This window comes from Aquarana catesbeiana, linkage group LG07, assembly GCF_042186555.1.
Source record: "Aquarana catesbeiana isolate 2022-GZ linkage group LG07, ASM4218655v1, whole genome shotgun sequence".
Lineage (NCBI taxonomy): Eukaryota > Metazoa > Chordata > Amphibia > Anura > Ranidae > Aquarana > Aquarana catesbeiana.
The window spans coordinates 317093290-317117220 of NC_133330.1; the positions used below are offsets into that span (position 1 = coordinate 317093290).

General features: G+C 43.1%; 1 protein-coding gene across 1 annotated transcript in view; it reads right to left on the reverse strand.

Annotated features, from left to right (window-relative positions):
• TNNI3K (TNNI3 interacting kinase) overlaps positions 1 to 23931 on the reverse strand; it is a 459065-nt gene that overhangs the window by 48524 nt on the left and 386610 nt on the right. Inside the window, exon 23 of the mRNA XM_073592079.1 lies at positions 14824 to 14993. Coding sequence (XP_073448180.1) covers positions 14824 to 14993 — 170 coding nt within the window. The remainder of the gene's footprint in view (positions 1 to 14823; positions 14994 to 23931) is intronic.

Here is a 23931-nt window from a genome sequence, read left to right on the forward strand (position 1 = left end):
GGTTGACTTTCTACAACTTTCTCCCATCTCCCGACTGCATCTCTGGAGCTCAGCCACAGTGATCTTTGGGTTCTTCTTTACCTCTCTCACCAAGGCTCTTCTCCCCCGATAGCTCAGTTTGGCTGGACGGCCAGCTCTAGGAAGGGTTCTGGTCGTCCCAAATGTTTTCCATTTAAGGATTATGGAGGCCACTGTGCTCTTGAGTGCATCAGAATTTTTTTTGTAACCTTGGCCAGATCTGTGCCTTGCTACAATTCTGTCTCTGAACTCTTCAGGCAATTCCTTTGACCTCATGATTCTCATTTGCTCTGACATGCACTGTGAGCTGTAAGGTCTTATATAGACAGGTGTGTGGCTTTCCTAATCAAGTCCAATCAGTATAATCAAACACAGCTGGACTCAAATGAAGGTGTAGAACCATCTCAAGGATGATCAGAAGAAATGGACAGCACCTGAGTTAAATATATGAGTGTCACAGCAAAGGGTCTGAATACTTAGGACTATGTGATATTTCAGTTTTTCTTTTTTAATAAATCTGCAAAAATGTCAAAATTTCTGTGTTTTTCTGTCAATATGGGGTGCTGTGTGTACATTAATGAGGAAAAAAATGAACTTAAATGATTTTAGCAAATGGCTGCAATATAACAAAGAGTGAAAAATGTAAGTGGGTCTGAATACTTTCCATCCCCACTGTATGTGGATAGGATTCAACCCAATATTTCCAGCCCACCCATGAATTTGGATAGGATCCACCCCTATATTTCCACCCACCCTCCCATTAATTTGGATATTATATGTCTACACCCCCCCCCAAATATTGGGATATAATCCATCCCTATATGTCCAGCCCTCAATATTTTTTGGGGAGGAATAATCCATATACGCCCATCCCCATATATTTGGATAAAATCCATCCCTATATGTCCAGCCCCCCCCCATATATTTGGATAGGATCCATCCCTATAAGTCCACCTCTTATATCTTTGGATAGGATTCATCCGAATGTTTCCACCCCCCCCCCCACCATGAATTTGGATAGGATTCATCCCTATATTTCCACCCCCCATGACTGTGGATATTATCCAACCCTATATGTCTACTCCCTCCATATATTTGGATAGAATTCATCTCTATATGTCCACCCCCTCTATATTTGGATAGGATCCATCCCTATACAGTGAGGGAAAAAAGTATTTGATCCGTCTATAATTTTAATGGTAGGTTTACTTTAACATATTTATAATAAGATAAGATTACATATCGGCCTAAACTGAGGGAATTTTTTTTTTTTTTTTAATTGGGGATATTTATTATAGCAAAAAGTAAAAAATATTGTGTTTTTTTTACAAAATTGTCACACTTTTTTTGTTTATAGCGCAAAAAATAAAAACCACAGAGGTGATCAAATACCACCAAAAGAAAGCTCTATTTGTGGGGAAAAAAGGACGTCAATTTTGTTTGGGTACAGCATCGCACGCTCACGCAATTGTCAGTTAAAGCGACGTAGTGCCGAATCGCAAAAAATGGCCTGGTCATTGAGCAGCCAAATCTTCCGGGGCTGAAGTGGTTAATGAGTGGAATAAATACAGTATTTTACCCATTCACAAAACATGACTTAGTACTTGGTGGCAAAACCCTTGTTAGCAAATGCAGAGGTCAGACGTAGTTGGCCACCAGGTTTGCACACATTTCAGGAGTTTGTCCCACTCCTCTTTGCAGATCCTCTCCAAGTCATTAAGGTTTCGAGGTTGACGTTTGGTAACGCGAACCTTTAGCTCTCTCCACATATTTTCTATGTGATTAAGGTCTGGAGACTGGCTAGGCCACTCCAGGACCTTAATGTGCTTCTTCTTGAGCCACTCCTTTGTTGCCTTGGCCGTGTGTTCTGGGTCATTGTCCTGCTGGAATACCCATCCACGACCCATTTTCAATGCCCTGGCTGAGGGAGGTTCTCACCCAAGATTTGACGGTACATGGCCCCGTCCATCGTCCCTTTGATGCAGTGAAGTTGTCCTGTCCCCTTAGCAGAAAAACACCCCCAAAGCATAATGTTTCCACCTCCATGTTTGACGGTGTGGATGGTATTCTTGGGGTCATAGGCAGCATTCCTCCTCCTCCAAACACAGCGAGTTGAGTTGATGCCAAAGAGCTCGATTTTGGTCTCATCTGACCACAACACTTTCACCCGGCGCTCCTCTTAATCATTCAGATGTTCATTAGTAAACTTCAGACGGGCCTGTACATGTTCTTTCCTGAGCAGGGGGACCTTTCGGGCTCTGCAGGATTTCAGTCCTTCATGGTGTAGTGTGTTACCAATTGTTTTCTTGGTGACTGTGGTCCCAGCTGCCTTGAAATCATTGACAAGATTCTCCTGTGTAGTTCTGGGCTGATTCCTCACCATTCTTTGGGAAGGTCGGGGAATTTTTGCCCGTGTTTTGTGTGTAATAGACTTCAATGGAACCGCACCAGAAGCGTGTGTTGTGTTTGTGATGCGGTTTTTATTTTAAAACTGTATAAAGCTGGTTTGCTAAGCAGGGAGTCAGCAAAAAAAAAAATTGCGGGTAAAAAATGGCATGGGGTTTCCCCCCCCCCGGCCCTTTGGGTCTAGCAGGGATTCGGAGGGGGACCCCCCCATGCAAACATTTTTTTTTCTTAAAATGGCGTGGGGCCCCCCCAAAATTCATACCAAACCCTTATCCGAGCATGCAGCCTCGCAGGTCAGGAAAGGGAGGGGACGAGCGAGTGCCCCCCTCCTGAACCATACCAGGCCACATGCCTTCAACATGAAGGGATGGGTGCTCTGCCCCCCCAAAGCACCTTGCCCCATGTTGATGGGGACAAGGGCCTCTCATCGACAACCATGGGCGGTGGTTGTCGGGGTCTGCGGGCGGGGTACTTATCGGAATCCAGAAGTCCCCTTTTAGAAAGGGGGCCCCCAGATCCCGGCCACCCCCCCATGTGAATGGGTATCGGACCATCCGATGACATCAGTCGGAGAGCCTGCCCCTTGTGACGTCACAAGGGGCGGGTTCTCCGGGTGATGTCATCAGATGGCTATGCCCCATGGCTATATAAGAGGTTCCACACAGCCGGAAACATCACAATGGAGGAAGACAGCCACAGAAGAAGAGCGTTTTTTTTTTTTTTGCGGGTAATCGACGGCGAGGCAGAAGACGGCAGCGGGAGAAGATATCACAAGAAGACAGCTCAGGGAGAAGAAAGCACAGGGAAGAGACAGCAGCGGGAGAAGACGGCGGCGGAAGAGACAGCGGAGAGAGAAGACGGCACCGGGAGTTACGGCGGCTAGAGAAGATGACTCGGGGAGAAGACGGCACTGGGAGAGACAGCAGCGGGAGAAGACAGCTCAGAGCTATTTTTTTTATTATAGGACTTGTTTAAAACCAGCTCTTTTTCATTTTTTTTTTTACATGTCACTGCTTTTTGAGGTGAATGGGAAGGGGTACGATGGACCCAATACCCATTCACATGGGGGGGCAGATTCTGGGGGCCCCCTTCCTAAAGGGGGGCTTTCAGATTCCGATAAGCCCCCCCGCCGGCAGACCCTGACAACCATTGGCCAGGGTTGTCGGGAAGAGGCCGTTGTCCCCAAAGCACCCATCTCCTCCATGTTGAGGGCATGCGGCCTGGTATGGTTCAGGTGGGGGGGCCGCATAAGGGTTTGGGGGGGACCCCACGCCATTAAAAAAAGAAAAAATGGCGTGGGGGGGGGGGGTGTTCCCCCATTCGATTCCATACAAGACCCAAAGGACCTGGTATAGACCTGGGGGGGGGGGGGACGTCATTTTTCCGCAATTTCTTTTTTGCCAGGAAATATTTTTTTTTTACATTCAGCTGATGACTCATCAGTTGTTAAGGATCCGGTGGCCGGCTCCCCAGCCCCCTGCTTATCCACCAGCTATATACAGTGTGTTTACAGTGTGTTTAAAGAGAAAAAAAATAATGTAAAACGCAAAATTCTTGAAAACTGCATGCAAAAACGCATAAAAAACTAGGCTTTGAAAACGCAAAACGTGTCTGAAAAAAGCGCAGCCGCATAGATGTGAACCTAGGGTAATTTATTCATATGCATTGCCGTAAGCAGAATTTTAAAGAAAAATAATTTGGGAGCCCCAAAAAAGCGTGAAAACCCATGTGAGATGCAGGCATGGATACTAATATGTGATCACATATGCATCATAGATGCCACTGCTGCCATTACAGCTTAATGGAAAGGGATGCGATACTCATAAATACCGAACACTTAACTCTGGCACATCTTAATTACACAACACATTATGGAAAAATTCAAACGTGTAAATGCTTCATATAGAGTTATGTTTTTCAATTAGGGGCTGTCGTTCACTGTACCAGGAATAATACATATTCTCCGTATTATACATGGCTACTATAATGATGAAAATATTTAATACCTGGTTTGCTTCTCAGCTTATCCCGAGCTATAATGCTTTACTCTATAACTCATATCTGTCTTGTAACTATTTCGCGATAAGCTTTTCAACATTGGCAGATTTCAGTATTTTGAACCATAAACTAATAATCAAAAAAGTGCACAAGAAAATTGCTTAATTCCCCCATCAAAACATTATTGTGATACTTCCCAGCTACCAGAATACAATGATCACTGCTGGCAGCTATAGCTGTCGACAGTGATTGCACAAAAAAAAAAAACTTATTAAGTTCTGTATTTCCCCTATGTAGCTGGCTACCTGCTCCCTCTTTAGACCTGTGATCACAACATCTGGCAGAAGAAAATCTTGTAGCACCAACTTTACTTTTTGGCTTTGAGATGTCATGTGACTGAATGTAGAGAGCCGCAAAAGCAAGTTGATGCTGAAAGATGTGAAAAGATGTATCACTATAAACCATGTCCTTTAGGAACAGCCACCTTTTACCATGTCCACCATCCAATGTTTACCATGCCCACCATCCATGTTCACCATGCCCACCATCCATATTCACCATGTCCACCACCAATGTTCACCATGTCCACCACCAATGTTCACCATGTCCACCACCAATGTTCACCATGTCCACCACAGTGTTCACCGTGTCCACCATCCATGTTCACCATGCCCACCATCCATGTTTAACATGCCCGCCATCCATGTTCACCGTGTCCACCATGCATGTTCACCATGTCAATCAATTACCATGGAACACATTGCTTAGTACACTTACTTTAGCCCAAAGAAATCTGTTCCCACCCTGAAAGAGCTGGCTGGTTGTGTTTGGCCTACAGGTCGAAGGTTCCCAGTCCACTCCTGGACTCTGGTCACAAGTTTCCAAAACCTTTGTAGGCCAGGAGCCTACTTTTTGTCAGGGCCAATGTTAAACAGATGAAAAAAAAAACCTCTCCGTCTACGCGAACCAGCAGAACTGAACATCCCCAAATCAAATGAACAATGCTCCAAATGTAACGTGTATTGAATATGTTTCTTTCACTAGAAAAATGCCTCGTATTTCAATAACCTTAAGATGGTCTTTATAATATGAAAGGCTTGAAAGACTCCTTAAATTCTTCCAAGCTCTCTGTTATTACTATGCTAATTTCCGTTCTTTGCCTTCATATAAGCCGGAGTGAAGCATTGTTAAATGAATGCATCATCTAATAGCACAATGAGCGTATGGTGCTTGTGTTTCCTATAACGGTCAGTTCATCCCAATTATCTGACAAGTGGATTCCGCTGCATGAATAAAATAGAAGTTTTATGTTTTTGCTACACTTGTTGTACCTCATTACTTAGAAAAACTTCAGAGAAGCAGCGTTCACGAAGATGGATGAGCGCAGTCAAAAGAAGTTGGGGAAAAAAAAGCAAAATATGTTAATATGAAGATTTTAGTTAAAGATGTACTTCACTGGAAGAAATATGTAGGCTGCCACTGCTGAGCTCTTTTTGGAAATGTTTGTTGCCTGGCTATTACAGTCCACAGTGCTTTAACAGGCATGTGCATGATAGCCATGCACTTAGCATTTTCTGAGGCCAGTGGTGGTAGCCTGCAGTCTGTCCTTACTGGATGTGTTACATACTGGTATAGGGAGAACTCAGTACAGGATCGCAGCAGGTGGTAAAAACAGCCCAGAGGATTACTGGCGTATAGTTTTTGTCAATCCAGTATATTTATATTATCATTATGTTCCCCTAAAAAAAGCAGATCATATTTTAAAAGGAGTAGATAGAAAGTAGTTCTGGACAGCCACACTCCGAAAAAATTACCTTTTATTAAAAAAACAAAATCAAAAGTGCATGCCACAGCAGAACAGGAGAGCTGACGCATTTCACACTACAAACAGTGCTTAATCATAGCTATGATTAAGCACTGTTTGTAGTGTGAAACGCGTCAGCTCTTCTGTTCTGCTGTGGCATGTACTTTTGAATTTTGCTTTTTGAATAAAAGACAATTTTTTCGGAGTGTGGCTGTCCAGAACTACTTTTTATCTATTGCTATATGCATTGCCAGCACCTGTGGCTTCTAATCTGGTGAAGAGGTTTACTATCGTTTGACCTTCCTGGAGCGGTGATACCTCCCCTTCCCTACCTTGATTCCTATATTTTAAAAGGACTTTTCTCATCCTGTATGCTGAGGACTATCAGCATACAGTGTGCACATCCAGGTTGAAATTCAACAGTTATAAGATTTTAAATAGACAGTGATTGCATTTTTCTTATTTGTTTATTATTGCTGACCACCCACAGTATATATATACAGTGTATATATATATATATATATATATATATATATATATATATATATATATATATATACGTCATTACGTTAACGTTTAATACAGGAGTTATGGCAGCCATAACCCTGGTATAATTTTTTTCTGTGGGCAATCCGGCATCTGCTACAAGTGATCCTGGCAGCGGATTCACCACAGGATCACTTTTAGGGGTGGTGGGAGAGGTCCCTCCCCCCCGCCGTTCTCTGGTCGTTTCCCCATTTACCAGACCCGTCGATAAACCCGGAAACGATCCGATCCATATGCTAGATAAGCAGGAAGTCGAGTGAGGGCAATATGGCCCCACTCAGCTCTATACCCTTGGAGGGCTTGGGCGACCTCCAACGTCTTTGGCCAGATAGACAGGATTTTTTATTTTCGAAGTCAAAATGTAATTTTTTTTATTTATTTCTTTTAATTTTATTTTTTGCTTTAAAAGGTAAATGAGACATCTGGGGTCTTTTTGACCCCAGATCTCCAAATTAGGGGACCTGTCATGCTTATTTCTGTTACAAAGGATGTTTACATTCCAATTATTCAGTTCTCCTTCAGAGATTCATATTTATGTGTATTGTATACTCCCTCTTTTTAGGACCTTTTTAATCATGTCTTTATCTCAATAAATGTGCCAAGGTGCCAAGGTTTGCCATCACTACCTTCGACCCTCTGCCTTTTGTTTTTCAAGAATTTATAGGACAACAGTACATTATCATACTTTTACTATTAGTAGCGATAATTAATTTAATTCCTTGTAATAGGAATAAAAGTGATAAAAAAACTAAATAAATAAAGGGACAGTGTAAAAATAAAAAGTAAAATAAATTTAGGAAAAAAAATAAAATGTAAAGCACTGCTCCTTGCTTTCACCCCCTACAAGCAACAATAGCCCCCTCAAGCAACAATAGACCCCCCCAGCAACAACAAATACCCCCAGCAACAAAAAAACTCCCCCAGAACAACAACAGATCCACCCCAGGAACAATAGACCCTTACCAGCAACAATAGATATCCCAGGAGCCAGCTTAGTAGACCCTCCAGCAACAATAGGCCACTTCCTCAAAAGTAGATTATTTCCAGCAACAATTGTCTCCTCTCCCAGCAATATAAGCCCCCCCAGCAACAACAGACCCCTCCCTAAACAGTAGATCCCTCCCAGCAACAATAGATTCCCCCAGCAACATCAGATCCCCCCAGCAGTCAGCATCAATGGACCCTCCAGCACACCCCAACACACCTTGCCATTACATACATTACATACATTCAGTGCTGGAGGTGCTGGAACTGCGTTCCCATGCATTCCTGCTAAAAAAAAGCCCTGGCTAAATGTATTGGATTTTTTTAGGAATTCTATGGGAATTCCTTTATGGTGTATAAGTATTTTAGCCCTTCACTCATTTCCTTCAATGTTATAATTAATCCCCTGTAGTGGGTGAAACATGTTAGAGAAATGAACGTGTGGATTTTCTCTCTGCCATTTGCACAAGAAAGGTTTATACGCAGCGGAAGAAGAGCAGCTCTGCCTTTGTTTCTTTTTCTTAAAAGGGGAAGTGATGGAGCCCTAAGTTTTGCTGGCACCTGTGGCATGAGTGTGGCATGAACGTTGTTGGTAGACATGTGCAATTTCTTTCGTTCCGAATTAGTTTTTTAACGAATTTTGACAAATTTGTTAATTTGGAAATATCTGAATTAGCGAAAACCAGTTTAACAAATTTTTCTGAATATTCCTAAATTCGAATATTCAAAAATTTGTAAATTCGTAAATTTGTAAATTCGTACATTGGTAACTTCGTATATTCGTAAATGCGTACATTCGTAAATGCGTACATTCGTAAATTCGTACATTCGTAAATTCGTACATTGTAAATTCGTAAATACCTACATTCGTAAATTCATAAATTAGTAAATTAGTGAATTCGTAAATTTGTAAATTCGGAAATCTGAAATAATAATTAACTAATAATAACTTAACTATTACTAACTATTAAATTATAGGTATTGTAATATCCTTTCAAATTTGGCTGTTAGTTAACGTAACACATACAAATTTATCCGACGTTACGAATTATCCAAAATAACGAATGCCGTATCCAAACAAATGGAACGTAATGCATTAATAATAATAAGTAACAATAATATCGATAATAACTTTTTATTATTATTATTATTATTAATTTGTTCCATTCCATTTGTTTAGATGCGGCATTCGTTATTTCGGATAATTCGTAACTTTGGATAAAATCGTATTTGTTACATTCACTAACAGCCAAATTTGAAAGGAAATTACAATACCTATAATTTAATAGTTACTATTTCAGATTTAAAAATTTTTGGGTTTTTGGATTTTCAAATTTCGAATTTACAAATTTCCGAATTTTCTAATTTACAAATGTACGAATATAAGAATGTACAAATTTATGAATGTACGAATGTGCGAATGTACGAATTTACAAATTGCGATCATAACGAATGACCCGAAAAGCGAAAAAAAAAATAAACGAAAGAAACGAAAAAGAACACATTTTTTGGCAGTGCACATGTCTAGTTGTTGGGGGGTGGTCGAGGAAGAAAACACCCATAAAATTTCAATGTAGAACACGTATGGAGAAGAATATTAAGACTGGGTTCTCTTCTTTGCATTGCTGTTTTCATGCATTTTTAAACATACTTTTTTAATACGCTTTGCAGCATGTTTTGCACATGTGATGCATGTTTTTCATGCTGGCTAATGGAAAAAAAAAAAAATTTAGGCCTGATACCAGGGGCTGAAAACACATGGAAAAACACATCAACGCATTAAAGTGACAGCTGGAACCTTATTGGCTGCTGTAGGCCACGCCTTCCCTTTCTCTCCATAATTACAAATCAGCTTGTGTGCCAATTTCCAACCATAATTGCAAAAGCTGTAAAAACATAGGCTCAAATCCCGATATCCGTGTTCTGCTGTCACACGACAGGGTGATAAATCAGTGCGGTAATAATTTTGGTGTCTGTCTGCTACATTTGCTTATAAAAGAAGAGTTTTTTTTTTTAGCTTCCTCTAGAGATCAAAAACATAACGCGTTTGGGGAATTTTCATTTTTAATTACGTGGTGAGAATAAACAGGGCGGCTGAGAGTACAACATGAATAATTGATATGAGATGAATAACAAAACTCTGCAGGTAGGAATTAATAACAACATCATTTGCAAGAAATTGACTGACCCGCGAGACGTTACCTCCAAATAACCCCGTGATTTTTCCCCGAACACGCGGGCATTCCAGTGTTTTACCTGGTCCTTTTCTGGAGGACTGTGGTGAGAAGAATATTCATACGGCTTTAGCGTTTGAAATTAAAAAAAAAAAGTCTCTTAACCACTTAAGCCCCGGACCATTTGGCTGGCCAAAGACCAGAGCACTTTTTTGCGATTCGGCACTGCGTCGCTTTAATTGACAATTGCGCGGTCGTACGACGTGGCTCCCAAACAAAATTGACGTCCTTTTTTTCCCCACAAATAGAGCTTTCTTTTGGAGATATTTGATCACCTCTGCTGTTTTTATTTTTTGCGCTATAAACAAAAAAATAGGGACAACTTTGATAAAAACACATTATTTTTTACATTTACTATAATAAATATCCCCAAAAAATATATTAAAAAACATTTTTTTTCCTCAGTTTAGGCCGATACATATTCTTCTACATATTTTTAGTAAAAAAATTTGCAATAAGCGTATATTGATTGGTTTGCGCAAAAGTTATAGCGTCTATAAAATATGGGATAGTTTTATGGCATTTTTATTAATAATTTTTTTTTTACTAGTAATGGCGGTGATCTGCGATTTTTATCATGACTGCGACATTATGGCGGACACATCGGACAATTTTGACACATTTTAGGGACCATTGTCATTTTTACAGCGATCAGAAGCTGGCTAGGAAGGGGTTAAGTGTGTCCTAGGGAGTGATTCTAACTGTGGGGAGCTGCGATCAATGACAGTGTCACTAGGCAGAATGGGGAGATGCTTGTTTACATTAGCATCTCCCTGTTCTTCCTCTCCATGAGACGACTGCGGGTATCCCCACAGACAATGAGTCAGCGGGACCCGCGATCCTTCTCACGGAGCTTGCGGCGGCAAATTCAAAGGGACGTACAGGTACGCCCATTTGCGCAGCCATGCCATTCTGTCAATGTAAATGTACAGGGGGCGGTCGGTAAGCGGTTAAAGGAATAATCCACCCAAAAGTAACATTTTGTCTTTGTGTAGTGGTGGCCAACATACTTGATATGGGGCAGCCTCATGTGCAGCCCCTGACATCATCAGAGGGCCGCACTCAAAATTAAAGTGGTTTTACAGGCTGCAGATTTTTTTACCTTCATGCATTCCCATGTATGAAGGTAAAAAAACTTTTTGTGTGCAGCAGCCCCCCCTTGCCCCCCAACCCATACCTGAGCTCCCTCCGATCCAGTGATGGTCACGATAGCCTCGGCTGTCCTGGGACTCTTCCTCATCACTGGCTGAGACAGCAGCCCATTGGCTCCCATTGCCATAAATCACAGTCAGTGAGCCAATGAGGAGTGAGAGCAGGGGCGGGGCCAAGCTGCGGCTCTATGTGTTTTATGGACGCATAGAGCAACGGTGTCCCCAGGGCAAGTGACTTTCTGGGGGGGGGGGGCACTGCTCAAGAGGGAGGAGCCAGGAACACTGGCGGGGGATCCGAAAAGAAGCTGCTCTGTGCAAAACCACTGCACAGAGCAAGTAAGTATAAGATGTTTGTTATTTAAAAACAAAACACGAAGCTTTAATACCACTTTAATGCATTCTCTGCATTAAGGTAAATTAATCTTCTATTGTCACCTCCCCCTCCCAAATACTTGCCTGAGCTTGATTTCAATCCAGCGCTATGCCCGAGTGCAGCTGCTCACTCACTCTCCCTCCTCACTGGACTCAGTGGTAGTAGCAGGAAGAACTGGCTCCTGCTGCTGTCAATCAAATCCAGTGAGGAAGAAGGGGGCGGGGCCAAGTCCCACTGTGTGTGTGTGTGTGTGTCAATGGATGTACACAGCCAGGCTTGAGAACAAGGAGGATCGGTGCTGCTCTGTGCAAAACCATTGCCTAGAGCAAGCAAGTATGACATGTTTGTCAATAAAAAGATTAAAAAAAAAATTCACTTTAAGTGAATGGATATCAAATATCAAAGACAGTAGACAGTCACACAACAGGATATAGTCAAAAACTATGGGCCTGATCTAAGAGATGGTCCGAGACTGTGGACCTGATTCAAGAGATGGTCAGAGACTGTGGACCTGATCTAAGAGACGGTCCGAGACTGTGGACCTGATTCAAGAGATGGTCAGAGACTGTGGACGCAATACAAGAGATAGCTAGAGACTGCTAACATTATACGAGAGATGGTCAGAGACTGTGGGCATCATACAAGAGATGGTTAGAAACTGTGGGCATCATACAAGAGATGGTTAGAGAATGCGAACTAATATAAAAGATAGTTAGACTATGGACATGATACAAGAGATGTTCAATGACTGGGGAGATGATACAAGAGATGGTCAGAGGCTGTGGACACCCTGCAGGAGGCTGTCAGAGACTGTGAATGAGATATAGGAGTTGCTGGAGACTGGGAACATGCTTCAAGAGAGTCATAGACTGGAGACATTACATGAGACTGCTAGTGACCACTGCTATAATAGAGAAACAGGGAGGCACAGATTAGTATCTACAGGGCCCTGAGGGCTACAAAAAATATGCCAAAGGGCCACATGCAGCCCCAGGACAGCAGGTTGGGCACTAGGGGTGTACATGGTAGCAAGTTCAATGGCTTAGCAGCTAATTATACTTTTTAAAGTCTCCAGTAGGCAAACTTTGTCTTCTAAGCCCTGAGGACCCCTTTATCCACCATGAACATTATGAAATGACTGCTGAATTGTTCATATCTCTTACATTGTGAATAATGCAGCAAGAGAAGTGCAACCTTTTTACAATGCCAGGGGTGGGGAGGGTGGCACTAGATGAAGAGTTAAGAGGAAAATCTTGCAACTGGACCAGCCAAGTGATATAAGAGGACAGTGAGGGTCCTAGGGTTGCCACCATTTCTTCAAGCCAAACTCGAACACTTTAGTGGCCTGGGACACATTTGGGTACCCCAAGGAGAGTAGTAATGTGGTGTGCATAGTGTGCTGCAGCGAATAGTGGGTGTGGCCAAATTGCTCTTTCTGGCATCATCACCCTGTCACCCAGTGATGCCGAACTTGCCCCAAGACAGCCACCTGTAGCTCCTGGATGGCAACAGAGTTGTGCGACTATCTTGGTTACTTGAGGAGCCACTGCCCGGTTTGAATAATGTGTCCGGGTTTCAATCTGCCTGAAACCTGGACACATTATTGAAAACCCTGACTGTCCAGGTGAATCCTGGACAGGTGGCAACCCTATCTGCTCCATCAAAGTGCACTTAGAACTGAAATATCAAATTTTAGCTCTTTAAATATATAAGACATATGCATTGTTCATAGAGATGTGCATGACGAAAAAAAATTAGTTTTGCTGTCATTCGTTAAGGCAATCATTTCTTTTTGTCATATTTGTTATGCCGCATACACACGACCGGTTTTTCAATATGAACTCTGACGGTTTTTTCGACGGAGTTCCGCTGAAATGGACTTGCCTACACACGATCACACCAAAGTCCGATCGTTTAGAACGTGATGATGTACGACGGGAGTAGAAAAAGGAAGTTCAATAGCCGGTAGCCAATAGCTGCCCTTGCGTCATTTTTCGTCTGTCGGAACAGCATACAGACGAGCGGTTTTCCCGATAGGAACTGATTCCGTCGGAAAGATTTGAAACATCTTCTATTTCTAGGTCTGTCAGAATTTTCGAAATTAAAAGTCCGATGGAGCCCACACACGATCGGAATGTCCGATGGAATGATTCCGTCTGACCTTTTCTGCCGGAAAGTCCGGTCGTGTGTACGCGGCATTAGAATTATTTGTTTTCGGAATTCATTTCGTATATATTCTTTGTTCGGAATCGATTTATATTTTCCCCAATTATTTCGGAAGATTGGGATTCCTTTCTTATCTTCCAGTGCGACTTTACATTGCGACTTCAATACAGAGTATGACATATATTATTGATCTTACAAAACCCCCTGAAGTCGCAAGCGAATGAAACAAATGAATACAGTACAAATTAATTTGTTGTTTCTGTTATTTATTTCGGATTCGTTGAAATTCGTTACTTTTGTCATTTGGAGATTCGGAAACATCTGAATCGCCACATAACAAAAATTTGGTCGAATCGCACATGCATGCATGCTCCTTTGTGATCATAATGTGTCTTTTTGTAAGTTAAGGAAACTTTCCCAAGAAGTTTCTGCACCCTTTTGCCCCCCCCCCCCCACTTTCTTTAAGTAGGTCTAGCCCACCCTCATCTCCCCCCTTCACCCCAAAAAGGTATACTTACCTGGATCTCGATTAAAGGCCTGCAGCGTTGTTGACATCCCTCAACTGGCTACTTGATAGGCTGTACAGGAGTGGATGTCAGATGAATTAGCTGATGGAGGAATGTAAACAATGCCGCAGGCCTTGGAGCAAGATCTAGGTAAGCACAGTGATCCAGGCGGCGGGTGGAGGGAAAAGGGTAAAAAACTTTCTCTGAAATATGGGAAAATCTTAATCTACATGCAGGGAGCCAGACGCATGGATTCCAATGGGGTTTTTTTTTTTTTTAGAAGCACATGATTACAGCTAGAGGCTCTAATTGGCTTAAAAAAAGAGTGGACTTGGGGCGCAGAGCACTGCGCCCTGAGCCCACCCAGTTGTGTGACAATAGCGAATTAATATTCTCTATTGTCTTCCTGATTCTCCTCCCGGCCAATCAGGAAGCCGGTCTTGAGACCCGATTGTCCAGGGAGTCTTAGGACTGGAGGAGGGGGTGGGTGGGTGATTGCGCCTTACCGTCTGCCGCCCCCCTTGTGTTGTCTGGCGTTAGTTTGCCGTCCCCCCTGAAGTATTTAGCACCAGCCGCCTTTGTTACCATATCAACACAATGAAGATCATAAGTTCGATCTCTATACAACGTCACTAACCTCTGAGGCCAACCAGCATAAGCTCTTGAATTCAAAGCGTACTCCAGCTCAAAACGCGTCCTCAAAGCAGCCACATGGCTACGCCCCGGCCCACTGCGAGCAACCAGACAGTCTGAAGAGGCGGAGGGTGAAAGGGAACCACTGCTGTTACTGGACGCTGGAGACATCAACTGCAATGAGAAGGCACAGCAAGACAGTTAAAGCTGAACGCCAAGCAAATACATAGACTAAATAAATATCAGGGAGCGGTCTCACCTGCCAAACGGTTTATATTTCTGTCCATCCAGTTCTGAGATTTACACAAAATCAGGGAAGAATACACAATGGCTCTTGTATTTAGACAACATTTGCTTATTCTGGAGTTCAGCCGTTATACGTGGAAAAGTATTCTCAGAGAACTATGGGTTAGCTTAAAAGACAAACAGAATCTGCCTGTATTGAGCCTCACTTTGTCTGACTGACTGTTGTTTATCAAAAAGGCAAAGTACAGGAGGTTGTTTAGATCACTGCACAGGTTTAAAAGAAATACATAAATTAAAGTGGTTGTAAACCCATGAAATGAAAAAATGAATAAAGCACATCCTTCTATAGTGTGTACTTGCCTCAACCCAAAGCACCTAGTGTGATTTCCGTCTGCTCTCTCTTTCCTCTGCTATCTGCATGAGTCACTTTTGACAGTCTATGCCAACACCAAGCAATCCTGGGAGAAAGCCCATTCCCTTCCCAGCACACAGCATGTGATTGACAGCCTCAGTTGGGCATGCCTCCCTGTGGTATATATTCCCTCCACTCTGGTCTCAGATTACACTCAGCTCCCTGCTGTGCAGTCTGTGACATCAGATCCCCGCCCTCTGACTTTTTTGGTGAGAAATGCGGTCTAAATTCTTTACTTTGAATGGCTGCAGATAAACAGGTACAACTTATGTAGGAGGATTTGTTTCATCTCTGTGTATCACCTGAGGCCAGTCACTTCACTGGGTATATGGAAGGGTTTACAACCACTTTAACCACTTGACTTCTGTAAGATTTATCCCCCTTCCTGACCAGGCCATTTTTTTCGATATGGCCCTGCATTACTTTAACTGACAATTGCGCGGTTGTGCGACACTGTATCCAAATAAAATTGATGTCCTTTTTTCCCCACATATAGAGCTTTCTTTTGGTGGCATTTGTTTACTTCTGTGTTTTGTTTTTTTTGCGCGATTACCAAAAAAGTACCGACAGTTTTGAAAAAAAAAATATTTTTTACTTTCTGCTGTAAAACATACCCATTAGAAAAAAAATGCAAGAAAAAAATCTAATTTCTTTATCATTTTAGACCAACATGTATTCTGCTATGTATTTTTGGTAAAAAAATCCTAATAAGCGTATATTGATTGGTTTACGCACAAGTTATAGCATCTACAAACGATGGGATATTTTATTTATTTTATTTTTTTTACTAGTAATGGCGGCGATCAGCGACTTATAGCAGGACTACGATATTGTGGTGGACAAATTGGACACTAACTGACACTTTTTGGGGACCAGTGACAATAATACAGTGATCAGTGCTAAAAAAATATGCACTGTCACTGTATTAATGCCACTGGCTGGCATTAATACATTAATACAGGGGGTTAACATCAGGGGCGATCAAAGAGTTAAAGGAGTTGTAAAGGCAGAAGGGTTTTTTTTATCTTAATGCATTCTATGCATTAAGATAAAAAGCCTTCTGTGTGCAACAGCCTCCTTAGCCCCCCAATACTTACCTGAGCCCCAACTCTATCCAGTGTTGTCCCTCGGCCCTCCTGATTGGCTGAGACACAGCAGCGGCGCCATTGGCTCCCGCTGCTGTCAATCAAAGTCAGTCAGTCAATTAGGAAAGAGAGGGGACGGGGCCAAACGGCAGCTTTGTGTCTGAATGGACACACCAAGCTGCAGCTCGGCTCAGGTGCTCCCCATAGCAATCTGCTTGCGGTGGGGGCACTCGACAGGAGGGAGGGGCCAGGAGTAGTGAAGAGGGACTCGAGAAGAGGAGGATCTGGGCTGCTCCGTGTGGTGGTTTTGCACAGAGCAGGTAAGTATAACGTGTTTGATATAAAAAAAAAAAAAAAAAAAATAGACATGTGCACACTTAAATATTTCGTTTCGGAATTTCGTTTTCGTCCGAAAAATAAATTTATTTAGTTACTCCCGAAATTCGTTTTTATTTATTTTGTTTTTCGTTAAAAATTGCATTAGTCCGAAAATCCAAATTAAGATCTAATCTGTCATTGAAGGCTTATGTGTCTGTCGAATGTTCAAAGAAGATTTAACGGAGCAGCTAAACTGTACGAAGCCGTATAGTTTACCTGCTCCATCGAATCTTCTTAGAACTTTCAACAGACACCATAAGTCAAACTACGTGTGTACTTAGTTCTAGCTATTTTACTGCTCCTCCTCTTTGGTTACAATCAGCCAATAACATTCATCTTAATCATTATTTTTATTTATCTTTTCTCCCCTACGTCGAATCTTTTCTCCCCTACGTCGAATCTTTTCTCCCCTACGTCGAATCTTTTCTCCCCTACGTCGAATCTTTTCTCTCTATGTCAAATCTTTTCTCTCTATGTAGAATAATGTTGGACTAATACAGTTAAGGTTAGGCACATTCGACCACAGGTTTGATGGACACAGATTGTTATTGTCATCATCATGTCGAATCTCCTATCTATATCGAACTGTTGTAGCAACGAAAAAGAAAATAAAGCATTTGTTTATGTCGGACCTTTCGTTTTTTGGATCCTGCACTTTCGTTATCGTTTGTTAAAACGATAACGAAAATACCTGAAATTCGGACGAAAATGCATTCGGACGAAAACGAATGCACATGTCTACAAAAAACAAGACTTTACAATCACTTTAACTGTGTGCCTAGGTTGTGCTTACTCACTGTGGGGGAGGTGCTTTGACTAGGGGAAGGCAAAGATCCGTGTTCCTGCTTTGCAGAAACACAGAATAAATGCCTTCCCTTCTGACAGAATGGCAATCTGCCTTGTTTACATAGGCAGATTGTCGTTTTGCCTGTGTCCTGTCTAAATGGCGGGTGCTGGCGGACATCGAGTCCGCGGTACCCGCCGCTGGGCTCCTGCTGTGTGTCATGACACAGCGTAAGCGGGTCGCCGGTGGCGCACGCACGCGCCCCAGACCCGGAAGTGTCAGATCACATACTAGGCACGTGATCTGGCACAGAGCAGCCGCAGTAAATGTACGGTGGGCAGTGCGCAAGTGGTTAATTAAAGAACATTCGTTCAGAACAGAAATAGCCTAAGGAACATTCGTTTCTGTCCGTCATTCACACAGAATGGATATACAACCACTTTAAAGGTCAAATTAAAAAAAAAATCACCAAGGTGGGGAAGGGTTACTGACGCACCTGGGCCTCTACCTTGCAGAGGAGCACACGTACACTGGGAATGGGATTTCAACCTTGGCAGTCATGAATACTATGGTGTCGTTATGTCATGTAAACTGTAGCTGTTGTAAAAATTATGAAAAAGTCATTGAGAATTATGGGCTCATTTCATTTTTATAACACACAAGCCTTTAAAAAGTAGCCAGCTGTAACAGAATCTTTTTAATAAAATCTTCTCTGCAAGACACATTTGTAAGAAACACATCCAAACATTATGTCTGGTGTTATTATTCATCTACTGTTGCTGTGCAAAGTGCAAAAAGTGTTCTAGAAGAAAAATATTCTGGCAGAAACATTCAAGTAATAGACAGCAGCATAGAGGCACAATATTGGAGCCGGCCTCTCATTTATAATATTCGACGTACAATTTGCCCGCTGCGAACAGGTGAATGGAGCCCGGCCATAAAAATGAATGGCTCAGTCTCTCATGGAAAGTGGCAACAATGAGAGCCCTGATGTTAAATTAAGGAACACGGCGCTGGCCGGCGGTCAAATTAGGTGAGCTGAAAAATATCTTTAATTTCCGCTGTCATTTTTCATGACCTCTCTTCCCGAAAACATTTCAGCTGTGTTTTGGCTGAACCAACCTTTTATTTATTTAGGCCATTGATTGTTAAGAGATAATTCTATATCGGTGCTATAATCATTATTTTTTTTTTTTTGCAGACAGAAAATCAGCTGTAGGACCTGAGGCTTGAAAATAGTCATCTATTCCCAATGCCGAGATAAATAGATTTAATGGAACTGAATATTTCATTTTTAAAGCTACACTTCAAGATGAAAAAAAATCAAGCATTGTAATAATACATACAGTGGACACAGCGCTGTGTACCCCTAAACATCACACCTACAGTATATGATTTTGTTGGACATCCCATTCCAGAACCATGGTCCTTAATATTGAGTCGGTTCCCCATGTTGCCACAAAAGCATTTGTGAGGTCAAGTACCGGGCGTAATTACAGGGGTTGCAGGGGTCGCAATTGAGACCTGATCCCATGGTCCAGGGGGCCGGTATGGCTCCCCTGTACACCTGGATAGGAGGCGACATATATTGGAACCGATACCCTCCATTTTCCTCCTGCAGCCACTGAAAGCCTACTTCTCCTCCTCTCTCTCCCGCAGGCATTAAGTGGCTGCAGGAGGAAAATAGAGGGGATCGGTTCCTCTAAATGCTGCCCCCACCGCCTGTCCTATACAGGTCCTGCCGCCCTTGGGCCCCTGTGTAATCTCCTGGCCGCCCCCTCGTCCCCCGCAGCGCTGCTGGCTTCCCTCCTCCCCTTTCCTAGCTGCTGCGGGGGATGCTTTCAGGATGGAGAACATGGAAAGGGTCGGTAAACATGTAATTTACTGGCCCTTTCTTTTATGAATGGACAGAGTCATAACTGAAGCATAGTGAACTGGGTTTACGAACCACTGAAGAGGCTGCAAGTGAAGAGGCAAAGTTCCCGCCAGTCAGCCCAGAGTTGCCAGCCTGTCAGCCCAGAGTTGCCCACCAGACCAGAGTTGCTGCCTAAACGTAAGGGGATTACCGTACAGTACTATAGACTTCACCCCACTACAGCCCTTGGCCTTCCACTATAGGCCCTGATCCCCAAACTACAGCCCCTGACACCACCACTACAGCCCCTGACACCCTCACTATAGCCCCTGACAACCCCACTATAGCCCCTTACCCCCCAGAAGTGAAAAAATATATTGCTTCACTTTCAGTACATTTTCATTTTACATATATGCTCTGGTCCCATTGTGTACTTAAAAGTGGATAAATAAAATAAAGTGACAAAAAATTACAAAAAAATAAAATAAAAAAAATTAAAAAACTACTAACACCAGTGGCAGAATTACCAGGGTCACAAAGGACGCACCTGCGACCGGGCCCCGGCGTTCAGCCACCGTGGGGGGGGGGGGGGCCCCAAGATGGCAGGAAGGGGGGCCTCTGCTGAACATGTGAAAGTGCCTTGCTGCAGGACCGTAATAAAGGGTCTCGCGATGGGAGTAAAGGACCTTGGGATCAGTGCGAAGGGCCCCGGGCCTGGAGAGAAGGGCCCTGGCTGGGGTCCAGGGGGGGCCATCATGGTTTCTTGCACTGAAGGGTCTAGTTATGCCTCTGTCATGTACTGATGCTGGATGAAAAGACCAACATTCAAATTTATCATAAAAGCACAGCTGTCAACTGTCTTTCATTTTGAGGGACCAACCCTCATTTGGAACCACATAACTAACACCTTCTTTTCTTCTTATTTTTCCCTCGTTTTGGTATAACGTTTAGAGCTTGTTGTCAAGACTTTATGAGGCCACTCAAGTTCTGTTGTGTAAAGGAAGAGCACGTCCATTTCTTAACCCATTCCTGCGGGGCCTATGGTGGATTTCAGTGGCGGCTGATGCTCAAATTTTTTTGGGGGGGGCGCAAACTGAATAATTAAACTGTTAGTAATGCAGGGCTGTAAATTAATCAGGTGATTATGTATCATTACTGTTAGGTAAAACTGTGCCCATCAATTGTAGCCTCACTGCCTATTATAAGGGGTTCCCACCATCCCTGTGCCAAATTCCCGGGTCTGTACACCTACCGTGCTCATTATGAGGAGTTAATTTTGTTTATTAAAAAATCTTACAAGCAACAACTTATATACAATAAAACCACAATAAATAAATAATACATATTTACAAGATAATTGAATATGACTATACAAAACAAAAAAACAAGAACATAATAAATGGTGCAAACCAAATTGCGCACAACATAATCCCTACGAAAGAGCCAGCAACTCCTCCACACTCCACTGTCAGGCAGCCCCGATCACTCGTGGAAAGAAACTTCAAGTTGCCCTTCACATATAGTTCTCCATGAAAGGCAAGCCAAGCCTAATCCCTAAAAGTCATTGGGATTCTCTCCAAATTAATCAATCGCAAACCCACCCCCAAAACCAGGCTTGGGCAAGCCCTTAAGGCCAGTGGCTCGCAAAAAGCAGAGCTCACGATCCGCTTCTCAAGAAGTTTCCTTGGAAGAGATCTGACTTCTCCTGCTGATACTTGCCACTGCCAAAGCATTTTAAAACACAGGGCAACATAAGCCAGGAGCTTATCATGCTTGCCCCCCAGGCTTTTCACTGGCCCACCATTTTCATAGTCTCGCAGAAAGGACCTAAACCAGGACTGGAAAATACCCATCCACCCAGACGGTCTCTCTGTCAACATGTTACCAAGATTGTACTTCACAAACATCAGAGAGAAAAAGACAACAGGGTTGATCATCCCTAGACCACCCTCCTGCCTAGGAAGGTAAGTCACATTCCTTTTGACAAGGTTTATTTTGTTCCCCCATAACAGCTGAAAGAAACAACTATAGACCCTGGAATAGAGAGGAACTGGCAAAACGCAAACAAAACTGACATACAGAAAAATCGCAATCAGGTAAGTCTTGATCAGATCAACCTTTTCCCTCAAGGAAAGCCGCCAACCTGTCCAGCTTGCCACCTTGACATCGGCATTCTTCAGCCTGTTCACCCAATTTGCATGACCATAGTCACCTGGGCCAAATTCAATGCCTAGAATTCAAATTTTTTGTTGGGGCTCCGGGAAGTCATCCGGGAGAACAAATCACTCACCTTCCACGCCCATCCAGAAAGCTTCACACTTGTCCTGGTGGACCTTTGAGTCTGATGCCTTTGTATACTGCCTTATAACTGAGACCACCTCCTGCGCCTCCCCAGTCCCAGAGACAAAAACAGAAACATCATCAGCATAGGCCACAACCTTCAAAGGAGGCTCACCAGCGAAGCCCAAAGGTACCCCACAAAATGGTCCACTCTCTAGCCTTTTAATGAAGGGGTCGATTGCAAACACATATAGCAGAGGACTCAATGGACACCCCTGACACACACCCAAGCCAACCACAAAGGGCTGCCCGACCCAACCATTAACCAGAGGAAAGCATTCAGCCCCTTTGTACAAAATCTTGAGCCAATCAATGAAACCCCCCTCCAGGCCATATTTGCCAAGGAGGAGCCATAAGCACTCAAGATAAACCCGATAAAAGGCCTTAGCCTGATCCAATGTCAGCAAAAATGTAACCCAACCAGCAGACCTACAACGCTACAAAGGCCTCCCGGACAGCTAACACTGCTGAGAAAGTGCTTCTACCCTGGACCGAGCAGTGCTGGTGGTGGGATAACAAACTGCCTGCCACTGGTGATAATCGCCAGAAGAAAATCTTTGCCAGTATCTTTCTATCGAACATTAAGAAGACTCATGGAGGGAGAGAACCCTCATACAAACAGCCATTAAAAAAGGTAGGGAGCCAGGATTGTTCTAAAACATTTATAAAATTCGCCTGTCAAACCATCTGGCCCTGGCGTTTTCTTGATGGCTAGTTTATCAATAGCCTGGATTACCTCATCTGCAGTGATTTCATCCGTCAAATTCAAAGGAACATTACTTTCCAGACTTGGTGTAGAGTCCAAAAAATCCAACATCCTTGTCCGATCAAGGTTCCTTCCTCCCAGGAGATTGGCATAGTATGACCTGACAACCTCCAGGATCGCTGACCTAGACTTCGTCATAGAGCCCGTACTGTCCTTCAGGCCATTGACCATCTTAACTGCTATGCTCTGTTTATAGTTCTGGTAAGGGTCAGGCGAATGGTATTTCCCGTAATCCCTCTCCTGAACCAAAGAGGCGTGCCGGTCATATTGATGTCTCCTAAGGAGGAGCTTCTCCTCAGAGATTGCCACAGAATCTCCTCCATTCAAAACAAGATGGTCAAGTTTCCTCCGCAAACGCTGGTAGGTGATATACTTATCTTGCTGCTTCCTTCTTCCCATGGCCTTGAAAAGCCCAACAGTCCACTGTTTTACAAGCTCCCACCATTCTGACTTACTTTTGCAAAAGTCTAGGATAGTTACCTGTGCTTGAAAAAAATCCTCAAAGGATTGTCTTACTCTCTTGTCTTCCAGGAGGGCCGAATTCAATCTCCAGATACCCCTCCCCCTAGGTGGCATATCTGAGGGATTCAGAGTCACAGATAGAATACAGTGATCAGAAAACTCCACTGCCCGACACACAGGTGCTGAAAAAGCAGAGTATCCCTTTAAAAAAAAAACTATCTATCCTACTCTGACTACTACCTTGCTGAAAAGTGAACACCTGTGCTGTCTGGGCAGCGTTTAATGTGCACATCTACCAGACCTGCTTCCCTAACTATCGCATTGAGAAAAAGGCTGTCATAGCCCAGCTTATCTCTGAAACCTCTCCTGTCTTTAGACCTAGAAATGGTGTTCAAATCACCTTCAAAGATAACCTGCTAGGCCGAAAAAAGAAAAGGCTTAACCTTTGTAAAAAGGCATTTCCTGTCCCATTTCGTTTGGGGACCATAGATGTTAATCAGGTGCAGGTCCTGCCCCCTCACAGAGATGTCCAAGACCATGCATCTCCCAATCACTACCTCAATTACCCGCCGGAACGTTACCATACTAGAACAAAGGACCGCAACCCCGCTGTAAGGCTCGGCCGCAAGAGACCAAAATGAGGGACCACGTCTAGACTCCTTCTTTGCCAGATGTATAATGGCAGACTACTCAGATGGGTCTCTTGCAAAAACAAAATGGCAGCATCAAACTCGCTGAGCAAAAATAAGGCCATATGAGGAGCACTTACTGATCTTAAGCTGGC